The sequence below is a fragment of the Schistocerca serialis genome, chromosome 2, assembly GCF_023864345.2.
Source record: "Schistocerca serialis cubense isolate TAMUIC-IGC-003099 chromosome 2, iqSchSeri2.2, whole genome shotgun sequence".
NCBI classification, from domain to species: Eukaryota; Metazoa; Arthropoda; class Insecta; order Orthoptera; family Acrididae; genus Schistocerca; species Schistocerca serialis.
Genome location: NC_064639.1, coordinates 1,119,477,429 through 1,119,499,319, shown reverse-complemented (window position 1 = coordinate 1,119,499,319; position 21,891 = coordinate 1,119,477,429). Strand labels below are relative to the sequence as shown.

At 43.6% G+C, this 21,891-nt stretch overlaps 1 protein-coding gene and 1 pseudogene across 1 annotated transcript in view; both read right to left on the bottom strand.

The window, feature by feature from the left end:
- The window catches only part of LOC126456654 (reversion-inducing cysteine-rich protein with Kazal motifs), a 350,749-nt gene extending 330,882 nt beyond the window's left edge, over positions 1–19,867 (bottom strand). The window contains exon 1 of the mRNA XM_050092398.1: positions 19,738–19,867. Within this exon, the coding sequence (XP_049948355.1) occupies positions 19,738–19,816 (79 nt within the window). The 5' untranslated portion in view covers positions 19,817–19,867. The remainder of the gene's footprint in view (positions 1–19,737) is intronic.
- Positions 3,589–3,706, bottom strand: LOC126459667 (5S ribosomal RNA; annotated as a pseudogene).
- Positions 19,868–21,891: the final 2,024 nt, after the last annotated feature.

The window sequence follows — 21,891 nt, the reverse complement described above, 5'->3', positions numbered from 1 at the left end:
CGCTAGATAGCAATGGCTGTCAACACATACAGTGACCTGTGCTCTCAGATAAGTAGGTGTCCCACGTCATAACAGCTGAGAGCTGACGCTACGAATACCATCGCCCTGTTTCTGTTCTGACATTTTACAGTTTACTGTTGACAGTTGTGAGTTCACAGTTGACTCCCTATTTTCTCTGTATGTTGTCATCGTCCACGTGCTAGAGGAACTAGGAAGTAGACGCCGTAAAGCACACACTACATTTCAGTGAACGACGACCGTGTGTTATCTGTAGTTGCTTTAGTATAAAAAAACAGTATCTAAAATTTCTTAAAAGTACAAAATAATTCCAGCCGATAATGAGAACGGAATCTCTTATTATGGATGTAACGTCTGTTAATAACATAACGGAATCTGTTATAGGTTGGTACTATGTGGTCTTAGTTAAATGTTTATTTGATGCATACATTGTTAACACGTTCTAGACATTCGCAGAAATTAAATGTGCTTTACCTACACAAAGGCCTTCTCCCTGAGCCTAATCAAAAGTTCCGAGAAGTGTTGAGGACACCAAACGCACTGAGTGTTGCACTGCTAAATTTGACAAGCCAGCAAGATTTCCCTGACTGTCTGAAACCAGCAACAAATATTCTTAAAACACACCGTGCAATAAATTGGCTGTGTACAGAGAGATACACGTATTGCAGTTTGGAAAGGTTTTACTGCGGCTTTCAGACTTAAGTTAGGAAGATGATTAACAAAAGCCAACTCGTGTTGATAGAAGAAAACTGAAGTTTGAAATGAAATAGTGGAAAATTGATATTTTATGGGCAGACAGTGATTAACTTGCTTTCGTACACTTAATATTTTCTTTGATGCAATCAAATGAAGGTGTTATACTGTTTATCGCTATCGATTACCAAAAGCCATCATCCGAATAACTGAAGCATCATAACAATGCTTTGCGTCTAGGACAAAAGAAGCAGATTTACACAGACAATGATATATTGCTATGAAACATAGGCCTTAATGTGAGGAGTAAACTTCTGAGAATTTACGTCTGGACACCACATTTTATGGAAATTTATCATGGACTGCAGGAAAACCGAAAAACTACAAAAGCGAAGCGTTTGAGTTGTAATGTTACAGAAGAAGGATGAAGAATCAAACAAACTGGGTCAGATAATAAATGAGGAGATTTTGCGCAAGATATACGTGGAGAACACTAATCGTAGAAGAGGAAAAATGGTAGGAAATACTAAGATATCAAAGAACAACTTCCATGTCACTATGAGGAGCCGAAGAGATCAAAACCTGTAAGGAAACAGTTGAGTGCGTTGTGTGTAAGTCTACTCTGAGGCAAGCGCGGGTCAGTGGTTCACCGTTCGTTACAGGCTCATCCTCTCCCCTTTTCCCGCACACCAAACACACACAAAAATATAGCTTTCCATACAACAGATGCCGACGATTTTAATAAAAACAAAGTGCAATGTATTAAATGTTTCATAAAAAATAATAATTTGTTTACATCGGTGTTCAGTACAACGCCTTACCGCAGTGTCCAAGAAATCGCAGTTCACAAAGCTATAACATTTGAAAGATATTCTTCCAAAAATTTGAGAGGTACACGTGTCACGCAATTGATTTAAGACCTATAACAGTGACAAACCTCCATAAATTTTGTGACTCCATAATTTATCTGGTATAAAATAGAAGTGTGCATCACTATTGTTAGTATTTGACTTAGCTTTAAGACTGCGATGATAGGTCTACAAATTACGGCTGTGCGAGAATATAAATAGGGAAGTGTGTATCTTCCTGATTTTCTTTTTTAGTGGACCTGGATTTGTTGTTGGTGGCGGTTATTTCATCCTGTCAATGGGCGTCTTCTCCTGCCTGGAACGTTTTGTGCAACCAGGAAGCTTGGACTAGTACTGAGGCACACAACTGAAAAGTATCCTTTTAACTTTTTTTTTAATTTCTTACCTTTTCCAAGACACTTAGTTCTCATCGTATTGTACTCCCCGACAGTCATCTAAAAATTTCTGAAATTGTTGTTGTGGCTTTCAGTCCGAATACTGCTTTGATGCTGCTTTCAACATCCATACTGTGCAAACCTCTTTACTTCCGAATAGCTATCGCGACTTACATCCATTCACCTGCTTAGTGTACTCACACCTTGGTCTCTAGACTCAGTACCTCCTTAATAGTTCCGCGATCTACATGTCTTCCATAGCACCACATTTCGAAAGCTTTTGTTTTCTTCTTGTCTGAACACTGCAGACAAATAACTTCAGGGAAGACTATCTAACACTAAAACTGATAGAGGTATTAACAAAATCCTCTGAACGGCTTCCTTTGCTATAGACAGTCTGCATTTGATGTTTTATCCTCCTTGGCTGCCCAAATAGTGAAACTCATGTACTACTTCCTGTTTCTTATTTCCTAAGCTATTCCCCTCAGCATTTCCTCATAATATATAGGATGCCCCAGAAGGAATTGTCAATAATCAGGGATGTGAGGAACGATCATTCGAAGCAAAAAAATTCTAGTAAACAAGCGCTCTAAAATGCACGGACACTTCATCTTCAGCGCTGTGAAACAAGTCTCCTCTACCGCAAGCCCTTTACTTGCCATATTTTCCGAGGAGTTAGTATGGCCGAAAACAATAAAAATTATTTCTTAGACATGGACCATAAAACGCATACCTTATGAGCTGTGAGTACTTGTTCATTAGAAGAGGTGTGTTTCAGTACTGCCAAGACGAACAAGTGCTCATAACTCTTAACCCTTTAGACTCTCTGGCTACAATTGTGTACGTTCTGCTGTGTCTCAGCTGTGACACAAGTATTTTTCTCGCAATGCAAACTTGAGGTATGCAGTGTGAAGGTTCAAGTTTTCCATCATGCGCAAGTGCTGCCAACTGTTGAACAACAACATAAAAATGTCGCGTGACTAGGGCCTCCCGTCGGGTAGAACGTTCGCCTGGTGCATGTCTTTCAATTGGACGCCACTTTCGGCGACTTGCACGTCGATGGGGATGAAATGATGATGATTAGGACAACACGACACCCAGTCCCTAAGCGGAGAAAATCTCCGACCCAGCCGGGAATCGATCCCGGGCCCTGAGGATTGACATTCTGTCGCGCCGCCCACTCAGCTACCGGGGGCGGACACCAACAATATAAAAAAATCAGCAAGTAAATGTAGCAGTGAGCAGCAGCTCGAGGCCACTAGAATACACAGATGTGGCTGGTTCGATGTATTCCTCTATATTACTATATACTGTTATTTTTCATGGTAATTAGTGAATTGTCATTTTATTGTTTATTAGAACAGAGAATATTTCGTAAGTAGTTATTTCAGTCCCGAAAATGAAGCCAAGTGTACTAATTATGTTTTGTTAAAGCACTCCGTCACCAGGCCATTATTGGCCCATCGGGACCATCCTACCGCCGTGTCATCCTCAGATGAGGATGCGGATAGGAGGGGCGTATGGTCAGCACACCGCTCTCCCAGTCGTTACGATGGTTTTCTTTGCCGGAGCCGCTACTATTCGGTCGAGTAGCTCCTCAGTTGGCATCGCGAGGCTGAGTGCACCCCGAAAAATGGCAACAGCACATGGCGGCCCGGATGGTCACCCATCCAAGTGCCGGCCACGCCCGACAGCGCTTAACTTCGGTGAGCTGACGGGAACCGGTCTATCCACTGCGGCAAGGCCGTTGCCAATGTTTGGTAACGGGTATATATTTTTTGTATAAATGTTGCGTCTAAAATCATTAAAAAGTCATATAAGAGCATTACCATATAAATAAAAAATTTCCTTCCTCCAGAAAAAAAATCAGATCTGAGAGGATAAACCTATGCACTTTAGAGCCCAGGATTACAGGACATTTTTACTTATTTTGGTCCACACTCTCAGCTTTCAGCGAATGGAAAGCAATGAGCTTACGGTAGAACTAGTGCTGACAGTTTTTCAGGTACGTATTCTAGAGGCCATGGTTACTAGACTTTGTGCTTCCTGTCATATTTCTTAATACTGATCATTCTTCCGGGGACGCCCTGTGTGTACAAATATAAAGAGGTAGGAACAGGACAGGAAATCGCGGCGATCTTCATCAAACCAATCAGTGGACGGAAACAGAAAAGTATGTCAATAATTCAAGAATAGTCTTAATCGCATTTATTATTGTTATAATACCGCCAACCGATTTCAACCCGACGTAGGGGTCATCTTCTGAGCGTTTACACCATTGGTCGACTGCTGGTGGTGTCACTCCTGTCTACATAACGGCAGGAATTTGATAGTTTCCAGCCGTTATGTAGACAGGAGAGACACCACCAGCAGCCGACCAATGGTGTAAACGCTCAGAAGATGACTCCTACGTCGGGTTGAAACCGGTTGGCGGTATTATAACAATAATAAATGCGATTAAGACTGTTCTTGATTTATTGATTAATCATACTAATCGCTGCTTCTCTGCACAACCATGTTGTCCAGAAAAGTATGTGCCCTTGGATCATCAAGTCTAGAACGGCGCACTTTGTGAAGCAGACATCCTTGCGGACGGCGAGCACAGCACCATTTCGCTTCATTAACTAAGCTCTGTTTCGAGCCCCTTGGCGGATGTCGATCCGAACGGCCCACTTTTTGCCCTCGCGAGTTGTACAACTCAGCATTCACGAAAGAAGACGTTTCTCAGGTCGCCACACAGTGCTGTCATTATAGAGGAGCTCGGGATAGATTCCGAATCGTAAGTCAATGTCTGGGTGGCGCGGCGGAGGATAAATGGCGGCGGGTAATTTTATATCACATTAGAGAGATTTATGGGGCGCGATGCGAGGCGTGGGCAGCATCCGCCCGGGCAGAGAGATAAGGCGGGAGCCGGCACGGCGCGGGCTGGCGAGGCGAGAGCAGCCGGAGGGATGGCCGGCCAGCTGCGGGCTCCGAGCCGCGGGGTGCGCGCGTGGGCGGCGGGCGACGGAAGTGGGCGGCGCTCCGTAACAAGTGTCTGGGCGGCGCGGCGGGCCGCGGCGACAGGCGACAGGCGTCGCCCTCCGGCGCTGCATCGCCGACCAGCCTGAGAGTTGCTCCACACTGGCCGTGTAAACGTCAGTCAGGGCGTGACCCATATCCGGGTCTAATGGGCAAGCCACTGACGTCTGTCAAAGTGGTCACACGGGTAACATCCGCCCACATTGTCTTCAGCTGTGACGCCTATAATGGAATTAACGAACAAATAGAGGCTAAACAACCACTGTACCAATTCATAAGGGGGAAGTTAAATGAAAACCGAAACCAGCCACAACGGGATCATGGAATGATCACGCTCAAAAGTAACAACATTTATCCCGCTGGAACGATCAGTTCGTGTCTCGTAGAAAGTGGTAAGCCGTTGACTGATCCACAACCTCACGTACCCTTCCTCGACCGACTGAAACGGACGGGCGCGCATGTCTTCCTTCATCTACATCTACATCTACATTTATACTCCGCAAGCCACCCAACGGTGTGTGGCGGAGGGTACTTTACGTGCCACGGTCATTAATCCCTTTCCTGTTCCAGTCGAGTATGGTTCGAGGGGAAGAACGACTGCCGGAAAGCGTCCGTGCGCGCTAGAATCTCTCTAATTTTACATTCGTGAACTCCTCAGCAGGTATAACTAGGGGGGAGCAATATATTCGATACCTCATCCAGAAACGCACCCTCTCGAAACCTGGACAGCAAGCTACACCGCGATGCAGACCGCCTCTTTTGCAGAGTCTGCCACTTGAATTTGCTAAACATCTCTGTAACGCTATCCCGCTTACCAAATAATCCTGTGATGAAACGCACCGCTCTTCTTTGGATCTTCTCTACCTCCTCCGTCAACCCGACCTGGTACGGATCCCACACTGATGAGCAATACTCAAGTGTAGGTCCAACGAGTGTTTTGTAAGCCACCTCCTTTGTTGATGGACTACATTTTCTAAGGACTCTCCCAATGAATCTCAACCTGGCACCCGCCTTACCAACAATTAATTTTCTATGATCATTCCACTTCAAATCGTTCCGCACGCCTACTCCCAGATATTTTACAGAAGTAACTGCTACCAATGTTTGTTCCGCTATCATATAATCATACAATAAAGGTCCTTCTTTCTATGTATTCGCAATACGTTATATTTGTCTATGTTAAGGGTCAGTTGCCACTCCCTACACCAAGTGCCTATCCGCTGCAGATCTTCCTGTATTTCGCTGCAATTTTCTAATGCTGAAACTTCTCTTTATACTACAGCATCATCCGCGAAAAGCCGCATGGAACTTTCGACACTATCTTCTAGGTCATTTCTATATATTGTGAAAAGCAATGGTCCCGTAACACTCCCCTGTGACACGCCAGAGGTTACCTTAACGTCTGTAGACGTCTCTCCATTGAGAACAACATGTTGTGTTCTGTTTGCTAAAAACTCTTCAATCCAGCCACACAGCTGGTCTGATATTCCGTAGGCTCTTACTTTGTTTATCAGGCGACTTTATCAGGAAGTCAAGGAAAATGGCATCTATCTGGGAGCCTGTACCTAATATTTTCTGGGTCTGATGAACAAATAAAGCGACTTGGGTCTCACACGATCGCTGTTTCCGGAATCCATGCTGATTCCTACAGAGTAGATTCTTGGTTTCCAGAAATGACATGATATGCGAGCGAAAAATGTGTTCTAAAATTCTACAACACATCGATGTCAGAGATATAGGCCTATAGTCTTACGCATCTGCTCGACGACTCTTCTTGAAAATTGGAACTACCTGTGCTCTTCTCCAATCATTTGGAACCTTCCGTTCCTCTAGGGACTCGCGGTACACGGCTGTTAGAAGGGGGCTAAGTTCTTTCGCGTACTCTGTGTAGAATCGAATTGGTATCCCGTCAGGTCCAGTTGACTCTGTTCAGTGATTTCAGTCGCTTTTCTATTCCTGGGACACTTATTTCGTTGTCAGCCATTTTTTCGTTCGTGCGAGGATTTAGAGAAGGAACTGCAGTGCGGTCTTCCTCTGTGAAACAGCTTTGGAAAAAGGTGTTTAGTATTTCAGCTTTACGTGTGTCATCCTCTGTTTCAATGCCATCATCATCGCAGAGTGTCTGGATATGCTTTTTCGATCCACTTACTGATTTAACGTAAGACCAGAACTTCCTAGGATTTTGTGTCAAGTCGGTACATAGAATTTTACTTTCGAATTCACTGAACGCTTCACGCATAGTCCTCCTTACGCCAAAGACGTGAAAACCACACGGTAAAAGATTCTGGTTGTACACAGGATGTTGCAGTGCTTCCCAACCAATTCGCTGATTGTCAGTGTGGGGGTGGGCTTATCCAGCTACAAGAAAATTCCGTCTGACACCATTCCTGGGCGATTTCGCTTCCTGGAGTGTCACATTTTGTGTTCGTAGTTCTACTTATTGATTGTGGTTCCACACAGCAAGCAAAGCGGCCCCTGCAGTCGAAGAAGGTCATCATGACCTTGCCAGAACTTGGTGAACGGTTTTGGAATTACTTGGCGAGGGATATTTGGGATGTTTCCGCTGTTGGCTTTGCCGTTTGTCCTCGGGTTCTCATTTGATTACCCTTCACATAAGTAATTAGCTGACAAACCAGGCTTTTTCCGGGTATTCATTTTGCCAATTTTCTATTAGAAACAAAAAGAAAAAATTGACTTTATTTGCAGTGAAATATCGTAAAAATTTCATTTCCACGTATTCATAAAAACACCCTTGAAATTGTGAAACTGTCATACAAAGACATACACATATTGTACAAAGTTATAAGTACAGTATCCACATTGGCAGATGGTCCTAGACAGTATATGCTATGAGGGAACAACTGCTTCGCGTGTCTACAACGCGATTTTGTAAACATCTCTGTAGCAATGCATACTAGTAGCTCTATAGACGGCTATCGTTTTCGTCTACAACCGTTATCGCTTCGCAATTCAAATGGCTCTGAGCACTATAGGATTTAACTGCTGAGGTCATCAGTCCCCTAGAACTTAGAAGTAGTTAAACCTAACTAACCTAAGGACATCACACACATCCATGCCCGGGGCAGGATTCGAACCTGCGACCGTAGCAGTTGCGCGGTTCCAGACTGAAGCGCCTGGAACCGCTCCGCCACTCCGGCCGGCGCTTCGCAATTAAAAGCTGTCAAAAGCGCTGCCAAGTGTCAGGGATTCCCTAAGTTGACTCAACTGTAGGGGTGTGTTGTAAAGAACAAAAGCCTGCTGCGGCGCTTTCTCACGTGTCTGACTGTATGTCATCATATCTTTTGAGCTATGTATGGTACAATGATACAATTATGTATGTACATTCAGCAGCGTATGTGGATACTGACTCCAAAATGTGTTGCGAATAGGATTAGTCGAAAAGAGACAATATATTTAAATGTCGTTCACATAGCAGCAGTTCTTCTCGTATATCAGCGTCTATGACATATCCCGAGAACTGTATACGGTACCACGATATATTTTTGTAGGTGGATTTAATGGAATATGAGGATACAGCCTGCGAAATGTATGCGAATACATTTAGTAGCACAGCATCACCATACAAGAGTGAAAGTGATCGACGAATTGCTAGCGAGTGCTCCTGGTACTGTGGAAAAGATGAATTCGAATGTTGCATTACATTATGTAAACCAAGATCACAGCACCAGACAGAGCAGAACTCGAATTACCTTATAACCTCCACGACGGCATATCATCCAATTTCAACTCGTGGATGGCGACGAGGCAGTTGGCGAGGGAGGGTGGTACATAACACATGAACTGTATGAAGTTCCGCAAATAGTCCCAGCGGTAAAAGCGTAAGTTACGCATTATTATGGCAGGCCAAGAAACTTTTATTGAATCCTTTACCACACTATTTTTGAAACCAGTCACCAACTACAGTCGGAGCGTTCTGCCCGTCGTTCAGTTTCTCGACGAAAGAAATCCTCTACTTTTTCACGGAGCCATTCGATAAACGCTGTGTGAACGTTCTCAGCGTTGCAAAATCTTATTCGCGCCAGATGTTCTCTTACTTGCCGAAAAGGTGGAAATTGTATGGTGCAAGATCTGAACTTCCTGTCTCTTCCCATGTCTCTGCGGCCCTGGTCAAATTGTTGTCACGACGTAAATCCTTGGTACCATATCAATCGTTTCTGTCCCACGCACATCTCAACAACGCTCAACAATGCTCTCATCAACAGACTGTCACACAGCTCATGACGTTAAAACACTAAAACGTTTACAATACACTTGTGGCGTTCGTAACATAAAATAGAGTAATAACACAGTGGACTGAAGGTCCTCGTCTTACATTAAAATAGTCTTCTGTCAGTATTCGTCCCATCTCATACCGCACACAGCACCAGGTCGCATCCATCTGTCTGCTGTGTGCTACAACAGTGTCAAGCTGACTCTTGTTGTGAACGGACTGTGTAAGCGCGTCTGTTCGGTCAACCATAATGCGCTTGCATTGTAATATCGTGATGGGCCTGTTGTCCTCACCGCTGCAGAACTGTGTTTGCGGAAGACGCGGAACATGTACTCTCACTTGTGACAATGCGATACTCCGTTGCGTAATGCTCTTAGCGTGGGACGACATGTGTGACATTCCTTCTGAATTTTCTACATGTATAGAGAGAGCGGACACTACAGTCAAACGGTTGGGAATGCAGTAAAGAGACAGACGGCAGCACCAGGTGCAAAACAACTAGTGATAGAAAAATTTGGAGCAAAAGACTGGATCCTAAAAGAGGTTAAGACAGATAGATGTGAAGACCTAGGGAAGTACCGTGCGGGAGTTTCAGTACAACATAAAGAAAAATCAGACAGAATAGGGTAAGATTTGCAAGACAAATTTTGAAACATGGCTGCGAAACAGTAACTGTGTATAACTGAAGAGGTTGAAAATTCAGGCAACCAGTTGCCAATAAAGGTTTATTAGCCCTTGACCTACGTTTCGATATTTGTAAAAATATCTTCCTTAGAAGTAGTGTGCCTTATTACATCACATAATCGTACATTAGACTGGATAAAGCCGAACGGCTTTTGTCATATGCAAAATTGACAAAATAAGAATTATCCCAAGCTATGCCATATGCAATCCGGCTGCTGTCTAAAGCCATGGCCTGATATAATTCTTGTTCTGTCGATTTGGTATATGACAAGAGCCCATCGGCTTAATCTAATCTAATGTACCATCATGTGATTTAACAAGGCCCACTACTTCTGAAGAAGATATTTTTATGAATATCGAAACCTAGGTCAACGGCAACTAAACCTTTATTTCTAACTCGTTGGCTGATTTGTCAACCTCTTCGATTTGCAAGATATGTGACCAGGATGGGTATAATGTCAAAAGAGTATGGGAAACAGCTCGAGGGCAAGAGGAAAGACAGAAACTAAGTGATTTATCCTGCTCACGAAGGACTGGTCTGAACTGAGGCTCAAGGCGGAAGAGAAAGGAAACTGGAGAAGCGAGTACACGCCGAGCAACCTTTAAGAGATCAACAACAGAGAAGGAAACTGGAAAAGGACAGAGAGTCAGCAGCGAAGCATACAGAAGAGCAGATGCTGAAGATCTCGGAAAAACAGCGAGAAAAGTGAGAAGATGAAAAGCTTCTGGAGGAGAACAAGAAAATTCAGTCCATGAAGGGACTACCCTTGGACCTATAGATACCGTAACGGAAGAAGGCGATGATGATGATTTGGGGGGGGGGGGGTATATGGGGTGCAGTTTTTATTTTAACTTGTTTCAGAGAGGAAACAAAAAATTGCGGCTCTAGGTAATCAATTTTTTTGATTGTGTAGGTCGCTGTTACAACTGACAGAATGTTGGGAACATATAATGCGCTCTTACATTATCTTGTTGAAAGACAGCGTCACGGAGACCTCGACTGTACGGCATATGGCACCGCACTCGTCCTTAACACGTCGTAAGTGCAAAGACTACTGGTCAAATTACCGGATGGCCTTGCGAATCCGAGATTATCGCATTGTGTAGTCAGTAGGACAGAAAAAAGTGGTAGCCGTGCTCATACACTGTGATGTTTTGGACTCTTTCGCCATGTGGATATTTTCCTTGCTGAAAACCATATCCATGGTACGCAGCGTAGGTGAACGATGTTGCACGGCTGCTCTATCTCGTGATGAGATTTTAATTCTCTCATGAAGTAGGGTCAGCCTACTGCAGACTCATCATTCGATAATCTCATTTCACAAAATCAGGGAGGGAAAAAGTGAACTGTGGGCAGAAGTGCTAAAGTGGCGAATGTGCAATCAGATTAATTTAATGTGATACTATAACAAATTTTCGGATTTCTTCTACATCTACATACACACTTCGCAAGCCACTGCGGATGGCCACGATGGATGGTACGTCGTACTACCATTAATCCTACGCTGTCCTTTTCCGTTCGCTTTCTCAGCGGCTACCTATATTCATCTGTGCCTGCCCTGATCCTTACGCGGGATGTTGTCAACATAACAGTGGTGCTGTCTTATGCCAAAACAGGATGGCTCTAAGCACTATGGGTCGTCAGTCCCCAAAGAACTACTTAAACCTAACTAACCTACGGACATCACACACATCCATGCCCGAGGCAGGATTCGAACCTGAGACCGTAGCAGCCGCGTGGTTCAGGACTGAAGCGCCTAGAACCGCTCGGCCAAAGCGGCCGGCTCAAAATAGGATTTGGAATTTACCTAAAAGGTTTCCTAGAGAGCTACGTCTTTATTTCAAGCATTACCATTTAAGTATTCTGAAAACTTCCGTTACACTTTCGTATGGGCTAAACCCATCTGTTACAATCCCAGAGTGTCACTGTAATGATTCGACGTCTGGCTACTCGATAAGCACTCCGAACACTGGAACAACATTCTAGAATAGATCGCACTAGCTTCTTGCACGCAATTTACTTTTCAGATACTTTATATTTTCCAGGAACCCATCCAACATATCTAAATCGTCCATTTGTGTTCCCTAATCTTTGGTACGGTACGTCAATCTTTCTTTTCAACATGTATATTCTCCCACGAGCAGCTAGCAAACTATTGCAGAGTCCTCCACAGATTGCTTCGTTTCTAGTAGTCCTTTTTTTGACAAGAAAAACAGACTTGCAAAGATAGCTCGCTGACTATGTGTAACATTTCAAATGTTAATAATGAATGTCGACATGTTGCCTTTTCGTTTGAAGGTACAAATTCTCATCCTAACGAATACTGTATTTCCTAACTTATGAAAAATAATAAACATTTCAACCAAAATCTGCTTTGATAATTGTTATAGATCCCGTTAAAATTCAGCTGTTCTCACAATCGCACAATAATTTGACGCCGATAGACAAATGGCGTCCAAAACAATTTCTGCAAAAAATGAATCAACTCTATTTGAAAACTACTAAGCTGCAAAGAAATGTTTCTGCAAAAATAGCTCGTTACTCGTTGGTACCTCTGGCTCAATTATTTTCATGGGAAACAGGTAATAGTAGCGACATTTTGACCTAAGAGCATTAGTTTCAAGGTACTGCCATCTGACACCAACTATGTGTTGCCATTTTGACTTGAATGGTTACACGGTTTTGTTCAAATCGTAAGACAACAATTGACAGTGGCGGTTATCGTTCTGCGTCATCGCTTGGCATGAGATCTTTTAAAACAATCTCAGTGGTGTAGTTATTGTACGTAATTATTTTTACTCAGCTAGTTGCTTGCAACTATGGTAAAACATGTTACTGTTATACTTTGCCGATATACTTTACCCAACAAGGATTTGAACGTGCACGTATTTTCCTCACAAATATAAGCATCACATGAAACCACCAAGGTATTCAGAGGTTTCTCAGCCAGATTATTGTACTCATAGTTGGTTAAAGATTTGAAACTCAAGGCCAAATTTGCAAGAAAGAGCTGGAGTAACCGCTATCGTTTAAAATGGTTGTGTACAGAATGTACATGAGATATGCGCTTGGCAGGACAGAGTTTGTCCGCACGAGCTAACATGCACCGAAGTAGGTAACAATGTTTTAAGTACGATATGCAAGAAAAGTTGACAATAAAATACCAGTTGGTCAATTACCCCTCTTTTGTTAACACATCTGAATGTATTTCGCTTGGTGTTGTTAACACAGCATATAATTATGAGTTACTTCTTCAGAATGGTCCACAGTGTCACCTCTTGAAATTATATTTTCTCTTGAAACAAACAATGGAAGTGAATTTTACTTCAATCTTAGGAGTAAGCCAAGAGATGTTGACCTCGTGTTTTTGAGTAAAAACCAGAAGTAACTGGAAACCTGAGAGACAGTCGTATATATTTTGTGTCATTCACGTATCTTGGGTCTTAACATATATCATCTAATGGAATACTTTAAAAAAATGTAATGAAACACAGGCCTACCCGTCCGTTGCGTACGATGCAATGGGATCAAAGTGAGAGGAGAAAGTGAAAAGCCACGTGGCTACTAAAGCAAATTAAGGGTTTAGTGATTTGCCTTCTACCGTTAATATGCAATATCTTAAAGCGCAAGACAAATTCTCAATCTTTATGATAATAACACAACTAAAAATTCTGCAACAGAGAAACAGTGGTACAAATTACGAAGTAGAACGATCGTAAAGATTTAGTTTTGTTGAAGAGATTGACAGGTCACGTTTCGTTGGCCAGATAAAGAAAATTGTAGGTCATCTACGAAAAACATTGCTATTATAGCACCTGTGCGATCTGTGATAAGCCGGCCGCTGTGGCCGAGCGGTTCTAGGCGCTTCAGTCTGGAACCGCGCTACTGCTACGGTCGAAGGTTCGAATCTTGTCTCAGGCATGGATGTGTCTGATGCCCTTAGATTAGTTAGATTTAAGTAGTTCTAAGTTCTAGGGGAATGATGAAAAAAATGTGTGTGAAATCTTATGGGACTTAACGGCTAAGATCATCAGTCCCTAAGCTTACACACTACTTAACCGAAATTATCCTAAGGATAAACATACACACATGCCCGAGGGAGGACTCGAACGACCGCCGGGATCAGCCGGGACTGATGACCTCAGATGTTAAGTGCCATAGTGCTTAGAGCCATTTGAACCATTTGATCTGTGATAAACAGCTTCATGCATGAGACTAATACCACGTCGAACTTGAAAAATTTGTCTGAAGGCAGAACTTCATAATTCTCGAAAAATAAACGTAGAGGAGACGTGCTTATTCTTTATTCATGAAAATCTAGTTTTCAGTGAGGTATCTACACATTTTTGGAAACCATAAATTTAATGCTTCGTAAGAAATCATAGACATAATATTAATATCAGTTCTTCCTACATTCACTCTTTGACTGCAAAGCAAGCAAGCTCTAACCTGAGAACTGCCTCGTGATGACTGGGTGTTGTGTGATGTTCTTAGGTTAGTTGGGTTTAAGTAGTTCTAAGTTCTAGGGGACTGATGACTATAGATGTTAAGTCCCATAGTGCTCAGAGCCATTTGAACCATTTTTAACCTGAGGTGAATATATCCTCTGGGAGGCCTCGTACTGTGGTTTGCGAAAATACAGATGCACAAGTAGAAAGAGATCAACTCTACGACTAGCGCATACCAGAAGATCACCTCGCAACAATGGCAACTGTAATTTTAACTGAGTCTCACTTTAACCTCGTCACACGACTCCTGAAAAGAAATCCCATCAGAATCATGTCTGTTTCCCGTGCTGACAATGGCTTCGATCCCTCACGCTTTCTGCCTAGAAGTGAAGCGTTACTAGTTTCTGAGTTATGCTGCCGTGGTGTACTTTCCTCTTTACACGGTATTTGGGCTAGTGCCATGATAGTCTTCGTCGGCTGTGGAGCGCAGATTTTAGAAACAAATTTGACTTTTGTCACAGTAGAGCTACAATGTAAACTTAGCCACGTGTATGTAGAATATGTGGGACAGTCAAATGAAAAAGAGACAGATGGAAAAATCTGAGTATACTATTGAGAATGAGATTTTCACTCTGCAGCGGAGTGTCCACTTACATGAAACTTCCTGGCAGTTTAAAACTGTGTGCCGGACCGAGACTCGAACTCGAGACCTATCGCGGGCAAGTGCTCTACGATCTGAGCTACCCAAGCACGACTCACGACCAGTCCCCACAGCTTCAATTCTGCCAGTACCTCGTCTCCTACCTTCCAAACTTCACAGAAGCTCTTCTGCGAACCTTGCAGCACTAGCACTTCTGGAAGAAAGGATATTGCGGAGACATGGCTTAGCCACAGCCTGGGGGATGTTTCCAGAATGAGATTTTCACTTTGCAGCGGAGTGTGCGCTGATATGAAACTTCCTAGCAGATTACAACTGTGTGCCGGACCGAGACTTGAACTCGGGACCTTTTTAAGTATACTGTTTCTTATTTCAAAAGTAATCACCATAACTGTTAATACATTTATCCCACTGTGAAACACGACGATTAGTGCCTTCATGAAAAATGTTTGCTGTTGACTACTGAACCATGATTGTACCCCAGCGTGCAGCGTGCACCTCTTCGTCCGAAGTCAATCGACGGCCACTGATGGTTTTCTTCAGGACACCAAAAATATGGAAATCGCAGTGGGAGAGATCGCAACTGTATGGAGTATGCGTAAGGATTTCTTTGCGAAACTTCTGCAGCGTAGAAGAAACAACGTTGGCGGGTCATGGAGTCCTGATGAAAGACATTCGCGGGCATCGATATGCTTTGACGAAGAGATGCCTGGGTACAATAATGGTTCATAGTTAAACACAAACATTTTTCCATGAAGGCACTGACCGTCTTTTCTCGCAGTGGGATGACTGTATTAGCTGTTATGGTGATTATTTTCGAAACATTAGTGCAATTACTTTCGCTCCATCTGTTCCGTTTTTATTTGACTGTCCCTTATAGTATGATAGCAAACCATCGAAGGCTACGACTTCAATAGCAGAAGAATAACATTCTCCGTCTATTGTGACATGCTTAGGACAGTTACTGACTTAATCTGGAAATAATTCGTTCTATTATTTTCACTTCCCGCGTTTCATATGTATTGTGTGTCTTGTTTATCCAACATTTTCCACGCCTACGAGGCTAACCGCATCATCCAACATCCACTCTAACCAGAAGACGTTCAGACTGGACATTCACCAATGTCTGAATCCTGGTCACAGCGGTGCGGTTCCGCCTCTGTGTGGAACTATTCCTCTAACAGCGCATCTGTGGCAAGGCCGAGGATTAGGAGCGGAGACAATGGCAGCTGCGAAGTTATGGCTTCGCATTCTGATAATGCAAACAATTGACACGACAAGATGTTCGTGTAAGTCAAGAAAACGTCTCTCTTTCTTTTGTCTCTGATGAGCAGTGGCTTATCTCCCACGCTCATATCTTTGCCAGTTCTTTCGTTTTATGCATCGCTGACTAGACTGCCACCAAGGACTTATTGAGCCGACGCTTCTTTCCGTTTTCCTGTTTCTGATACCCACATATTGTAGGCAAATTTAGGGACAGTGACCAATGTCAATTTATAAATAATCCTCGTATTCAATAATTACACTTTCCTAAGGGTATGGAGTATTAATACAGAGAGCTCCTATTAACGAAATCGAATTTATGTAATTCGACAATTTCAGGTTTCGATTGACATATCGTAAGAAGCGTTTTTCTTATTCATATCAGTTTACAGCATCAATTTCTTGCCGCCACAATTAGCAGTGGGATGTTTGTGTGTGGGTGAAATCTTATGGGACTTAACTGCTAAGGTCATCAGTCCCTAAGCTTACACACTACTTAACCTAAATTATCCTAAGGACAAACACACACACCCATGCCCGAGGGAGGACTCGAACCTCCGCCGGGACCAGCCGCGGGATATCTGTAAAAGTCATGTATAACAGATGCTGAAGTAAAAGATAATACTTTATAAAACTGTACTAACTTTTACCTCTAAGTCACTTTCAGGTAAGAAGTCTCCCCTCCACGGGAATATATGAAACGGAGCTGCGAGTATAGGATGTAGACACATGGTTGACCACCTACGGAAGTTGGAGTGTGGCGGTGTGTCGCGCTCCGATAGCCAAATGGTAAGGCGACCACTCGCAATAAACAGGTAATTCTGGTTCGAGTCCCAGCCCGTTACAAATTTTCACTGTCTTCATTCTTTTATACAGCTGATGGCTGACCATATTCGCAACTGCGAATACATTCCATGCTGTCATATCTGCGTAAGTGCAGTGTCAGAACGTAACGTAGCTGAAGATGGCAACAACTGTGGAAGGGTAAACTCTGTCAGATATGTTCTGCAATTGTAGAAAAGTGTCATATGAGAATATAATAGAATAGATTTCAACAAAATAGTTTAAATCCAACATTACGCTGCACTGTGGAAGAGCCATTCTCGATTTTCCCTCATTCTTATTCAATTTAGCTCTCCTGTCGAATTTGAACAGAATCCACACAGCCTTAGGTTAAAATTTTTAAATGTTAATAAATAATGAACGACGACAGAACGTTAAAGTTAACAGCTGCTTTACACAGTTTCAAAAATCGCACTATAAATAAAAAAAACACTTTTCTTTCTTTACTAGCAAAAACACATGAAAATGAAACTTCCTGGTAGATTAAAACTGTGTGCCGGACCGAGACTCGAACTCGGGACCTTTTGCCTTTCGCGTGCAAGTGCTCTGCCAACTAAGCTACCCAAGCACGACTCACGCCCCGTCCTCACAGCTTTACTTCTGCCCGCGAAAGGCAAAAGGTCCCGAGTTCGAGTCTCGGTCCGGTACACAGTTTTAACCTGCCAGGAAGTTTCATATCAGCGCACACTCCGCTGCAGAGGGAAAATCTCATTCTGGAACACATGAAAATGTTTATCCGAAAATCAACACCTGTAGTCTATCAGATAAGCCAACTGTGATATTGTAGACTTCGGAGTGTGACAGGATTGCAGGTTTATATACGATGTGTTAACTAAAGTGTTCAGTGCAATTTTGGCTGTATCAGAGGCACTTTGATGTCAGCGACAAAAAACAGTGGGAGGAATCGAGAGAAGAGATGCAGTAGCAACAGGAAGAACTCGCGTTTATGAAGAAAGAATTTCATATTCCATTGGAGGTGATCTGATGTAGGTTTTTCGTTATTCTCTTAAGCCTCTTATGGTAACTCTGGTGTGGATCCTTCGATATATGCACGAATGATTTGATTCCGCCTCCTTGTCCTTCTGATGTCTTGTGATCTTGTGGTCGATGAGAAGTTAAATTCCAAAATTCATGCAATGGTGTAAGGTCAGTGAAGTGACATCAAATAAACTGACGCGATCTGCAAAGATGAGTTAAAGCAATCAAACTATGTCAATTTTTCTTCCGCTGACAAAAAGAAGGGAGATCAGGTGTAGCAGAAATTATGTCAAAAGCAAACATTAGAAAGAAATTACGGTATATTGATAATTTTTGCTTATGGACCGTCTGACAGCAACTGAATGAAACACAATTTTAGTGCCATACGCGTTTCGCCTTTATTTTCTGCAAGGCATCATCAATGGCAGGTTGCATGGACAATTTCTTACATATTGCGCTCCTGTTGCATTTTTAGTGTTGTTCTTCTCCTTATGAATGCCAATTTGCGGTTTTTTCCCACATTCCACAGGACTATGAACTGAACGCTGGTTTCAATGCAATGTTTTGGTTTCTGTTGCAACAGAAATTATATCAAAAGCAAACATTAGAAAGAAATTACGGTATATTCCGTTGCATCAGAAATCTCAACATTGCATTGAAACAAGCGTTCAGTTCATAGTGCTGTGGAATGCGGGTAAAAACCGCAAATTGGCATTCATAAGAAGAAGAACAACACCAAAAATGCAACAGGAGCGTAATATGTAAGAAATTGTCCATGGAACCTGCCACTGATGATGCCTTGCAGAAAATAAAGGCGAAACGCGTATGGCACTAAAATAGTGTTTTATTCAGTTGCTGTCAGACGGTCCATAAGCAAAAATTATCAATATACCGTAATATAACACGCAACTGAGGAAGACAGGACTAAAAAAGTTGAAGATTAGAAAGAAAAACCATAGACTCACAGTCCTTTCCGTATGTAGCACATACACAGCTCCTGGGGAGCCTGTCGGCGTAGTATATTTGTGATAAACGCATTCGCTGAGCGAAACGGCGTATGGCGTCTGTGAACGAGTCATAAACGAGGTAGGCTGAGGTATGTAGGAAGCTTTCCCTAAACTGACAGGTGGCAGTTAGTAAGGGGGAGGAAACGTCTCACATCAAGATCGTCACAGTCAGTTAATGTCTTTAATTGGAACACAAAATAGTAAAACTTTTTTGGGCACGTCACAACTGAACGTAGTAGCGGCGAGAGAAAGTTGTCAGGTCGCCGAAGTTACACCCACGTTAACAAGTGACACTGCTGTATGTAGCTGTCACACGGTTATTGAATCGCCTATCAGCATAGTATATATACAATAAACACATTCGCTAAACAAAACAACGAATGGCATCTTTGAAGGAATCGGAAGCTTTCCCTAAATTGACAGGTGTCAGTTGGTACAGCGTCGTATCAGTAATGTCACACTCTTCTAATGTCATTAGTTAGAACACGTAATAGTAAAACTTGTCTGGGCACATCGCAAGTGAACCTAGGTGAGACGAGAGTGAGTTGTCAGGTATCCGAAACGTCGTCCACGGTAACAAGTGACCCTCGTCGGCCGGCTGACAGAACCGCTTGTGGAGGCGTGACGGGGTTCGGCGGTGCGAGCTCACCTTGCGCGGCCGCGCCCACCACGTCCCACCGCCGGGCGGCCATGAGCAGCAGCAGCGTCAGCACCACGTGCGGCCGCATGTCAGGCGAGAGCGCAGGCGAGCCGGCCACTGTGTCATGCTGCGCGCCGCGCCGCGGTCACACTGACTGCCGCCCGCCCGGCTCCGTCGCGGGAACTTTGCCAGCCAGCGCCGCCCCGCGCGGCCGAGGATCCAGGGCCGCCGCAGAGGGGGCGCGCAGGATCTAGGGCCGACCGTCGCTCGTGCCTCGTAGCTCACAAGGGGAAGGCCTCAGATACGGCCAACCGATTCAGCTCAAATTTGACATGTTGCTTGTGTACAACCTAAATCGAAGGAATCTAACATATTTTGGGTCAACAACCCCGCGTTTTTTAGAAAATAACCCACAAAAGTAATGACGAGGAATCGACTCAAAATTGGCGGGATCGATAGATAATTGTAAATAGAGCATTTTTCACCATCAGATGTGGGACCCGAAAACGTATACTTTTCCAGAAATCGAGGTAAGAAACTTTTACAACTGTCCCTTCTGTAACCAAATGATAAACGATTTTCGCCGCCAGCACCGATAGCCCAACGGCCAAGGTAACTGCCTGAGAATCGGAGAACCCAGGTTCGAGTGTCGAAGAAACTGTATTCATTCACAAAACGTATTTCATTCGGCGCTTTAACGACGGAAAAATCACTACATGTCTACGCGAGGTTCGCGGCAGCCTGATGACGGAAAACAACTCTTTCCGACTGACTTCTATAAGGCTCATGCTGGACACCTTCACTCTTCCAGGTTCACAACTACAATATAACGAAGAGGCAACTGGGACTGCATAACTCTCCCCGCGTGCATTCCGTCCCGTGCCTCGCTGTAAACAAGCGTCGCGCGGTTGGCTATCTGTGGTCCCTCGTGAGGAATTCGCAGCACTCTTACTCGGAGGTGTTTTCATGTGACAAGGCTTGAAAGTTTCATACTTTACTAACGGCGTTTGGGAAATTAGCTTCCCTACCTTATTATTATCATTCTTTATTTATTTACTTACCTTATTAAACCTCCTATCCCTGTCATTTTGAGATATGGAAAAATACAAACGAAAGGAATGACATCCGCGAGGTTTCTTCGAGGTTCGAACCCGGGTTTTCCGATTCCCAGCCACTGACCTCGTCCGTTGCGCTATCGGTGCTGTCGGCGAAAAGCGTTTACCATTGGGTACAGAAGAGGCAGTTGTAAAAGTTTCTTTCCTCGATTTCTGGAAAAGTTTGCGTTTGCGGACCCCATACCTAATGATGAAAAATGCTCTATTTACAATTATCTATCGATCCCTCCAATTTTGAGTCTATTGCTCGTCATAACCTTTAGGGGTGATTTTCTCAAAATTGCGGGGGCGTTGACCCAAAATATCTTAGATTCCTTCGTTTTAGGTTGTATACAGGCGACCTGCCAAATTTGAGCCGAATCGGTTGGCCGTTTCTGAGGCCTTCCCCTTGTCAGTGTTACGTGCATACGAACAGTGTTATTGCCGACAGTGCTATGCCAGTTATGCGATGGCGTATGTAACACTAAACACTTTATGTATCATCGACATCATCAGTCGACAGTAACCCATTTGATAAAAGCCTCCACTCTTCGACATACGTTACGCCTTGAGCTAAAGGTGTCCGTGTTGCACGCTCTTAATAATACACTCCTGGAAATTGAAATAAGAACACCTTGAATTCATTGTCCCAGGAAGGGGAAACTTTATTGACACATTCCTGGGGTCAGATACATCACATGATCACACTGACAGAACCACAGGCACATAGACACAGGCAACAGAGCACGCACAATGTCGGCACTAGTACAGTGTATATCCACCTTTCGCAGCAATGCAGGCTGCTATTCTCCCATGGAGACGATCGTAGAGATGCTGGATGTAGTCCTGTGGAACGGCTTGCCATGCCATTTCCACCTGGCGCCTCAGTTGGACCAGCGTTCGTGCTGGACGTGCAGACCGCGTGAGACGACGCTTCATCCAGTCCCAAACATGCTCAATGGGGGACAGATCCGGAGATCTTGCTGGCCAGGGTAGTTGACTCACACCTTCTAGAGCACGTTGGATGGCACGGGATACATGCGGACGTGCATTGTCCTGTTGGAACAGC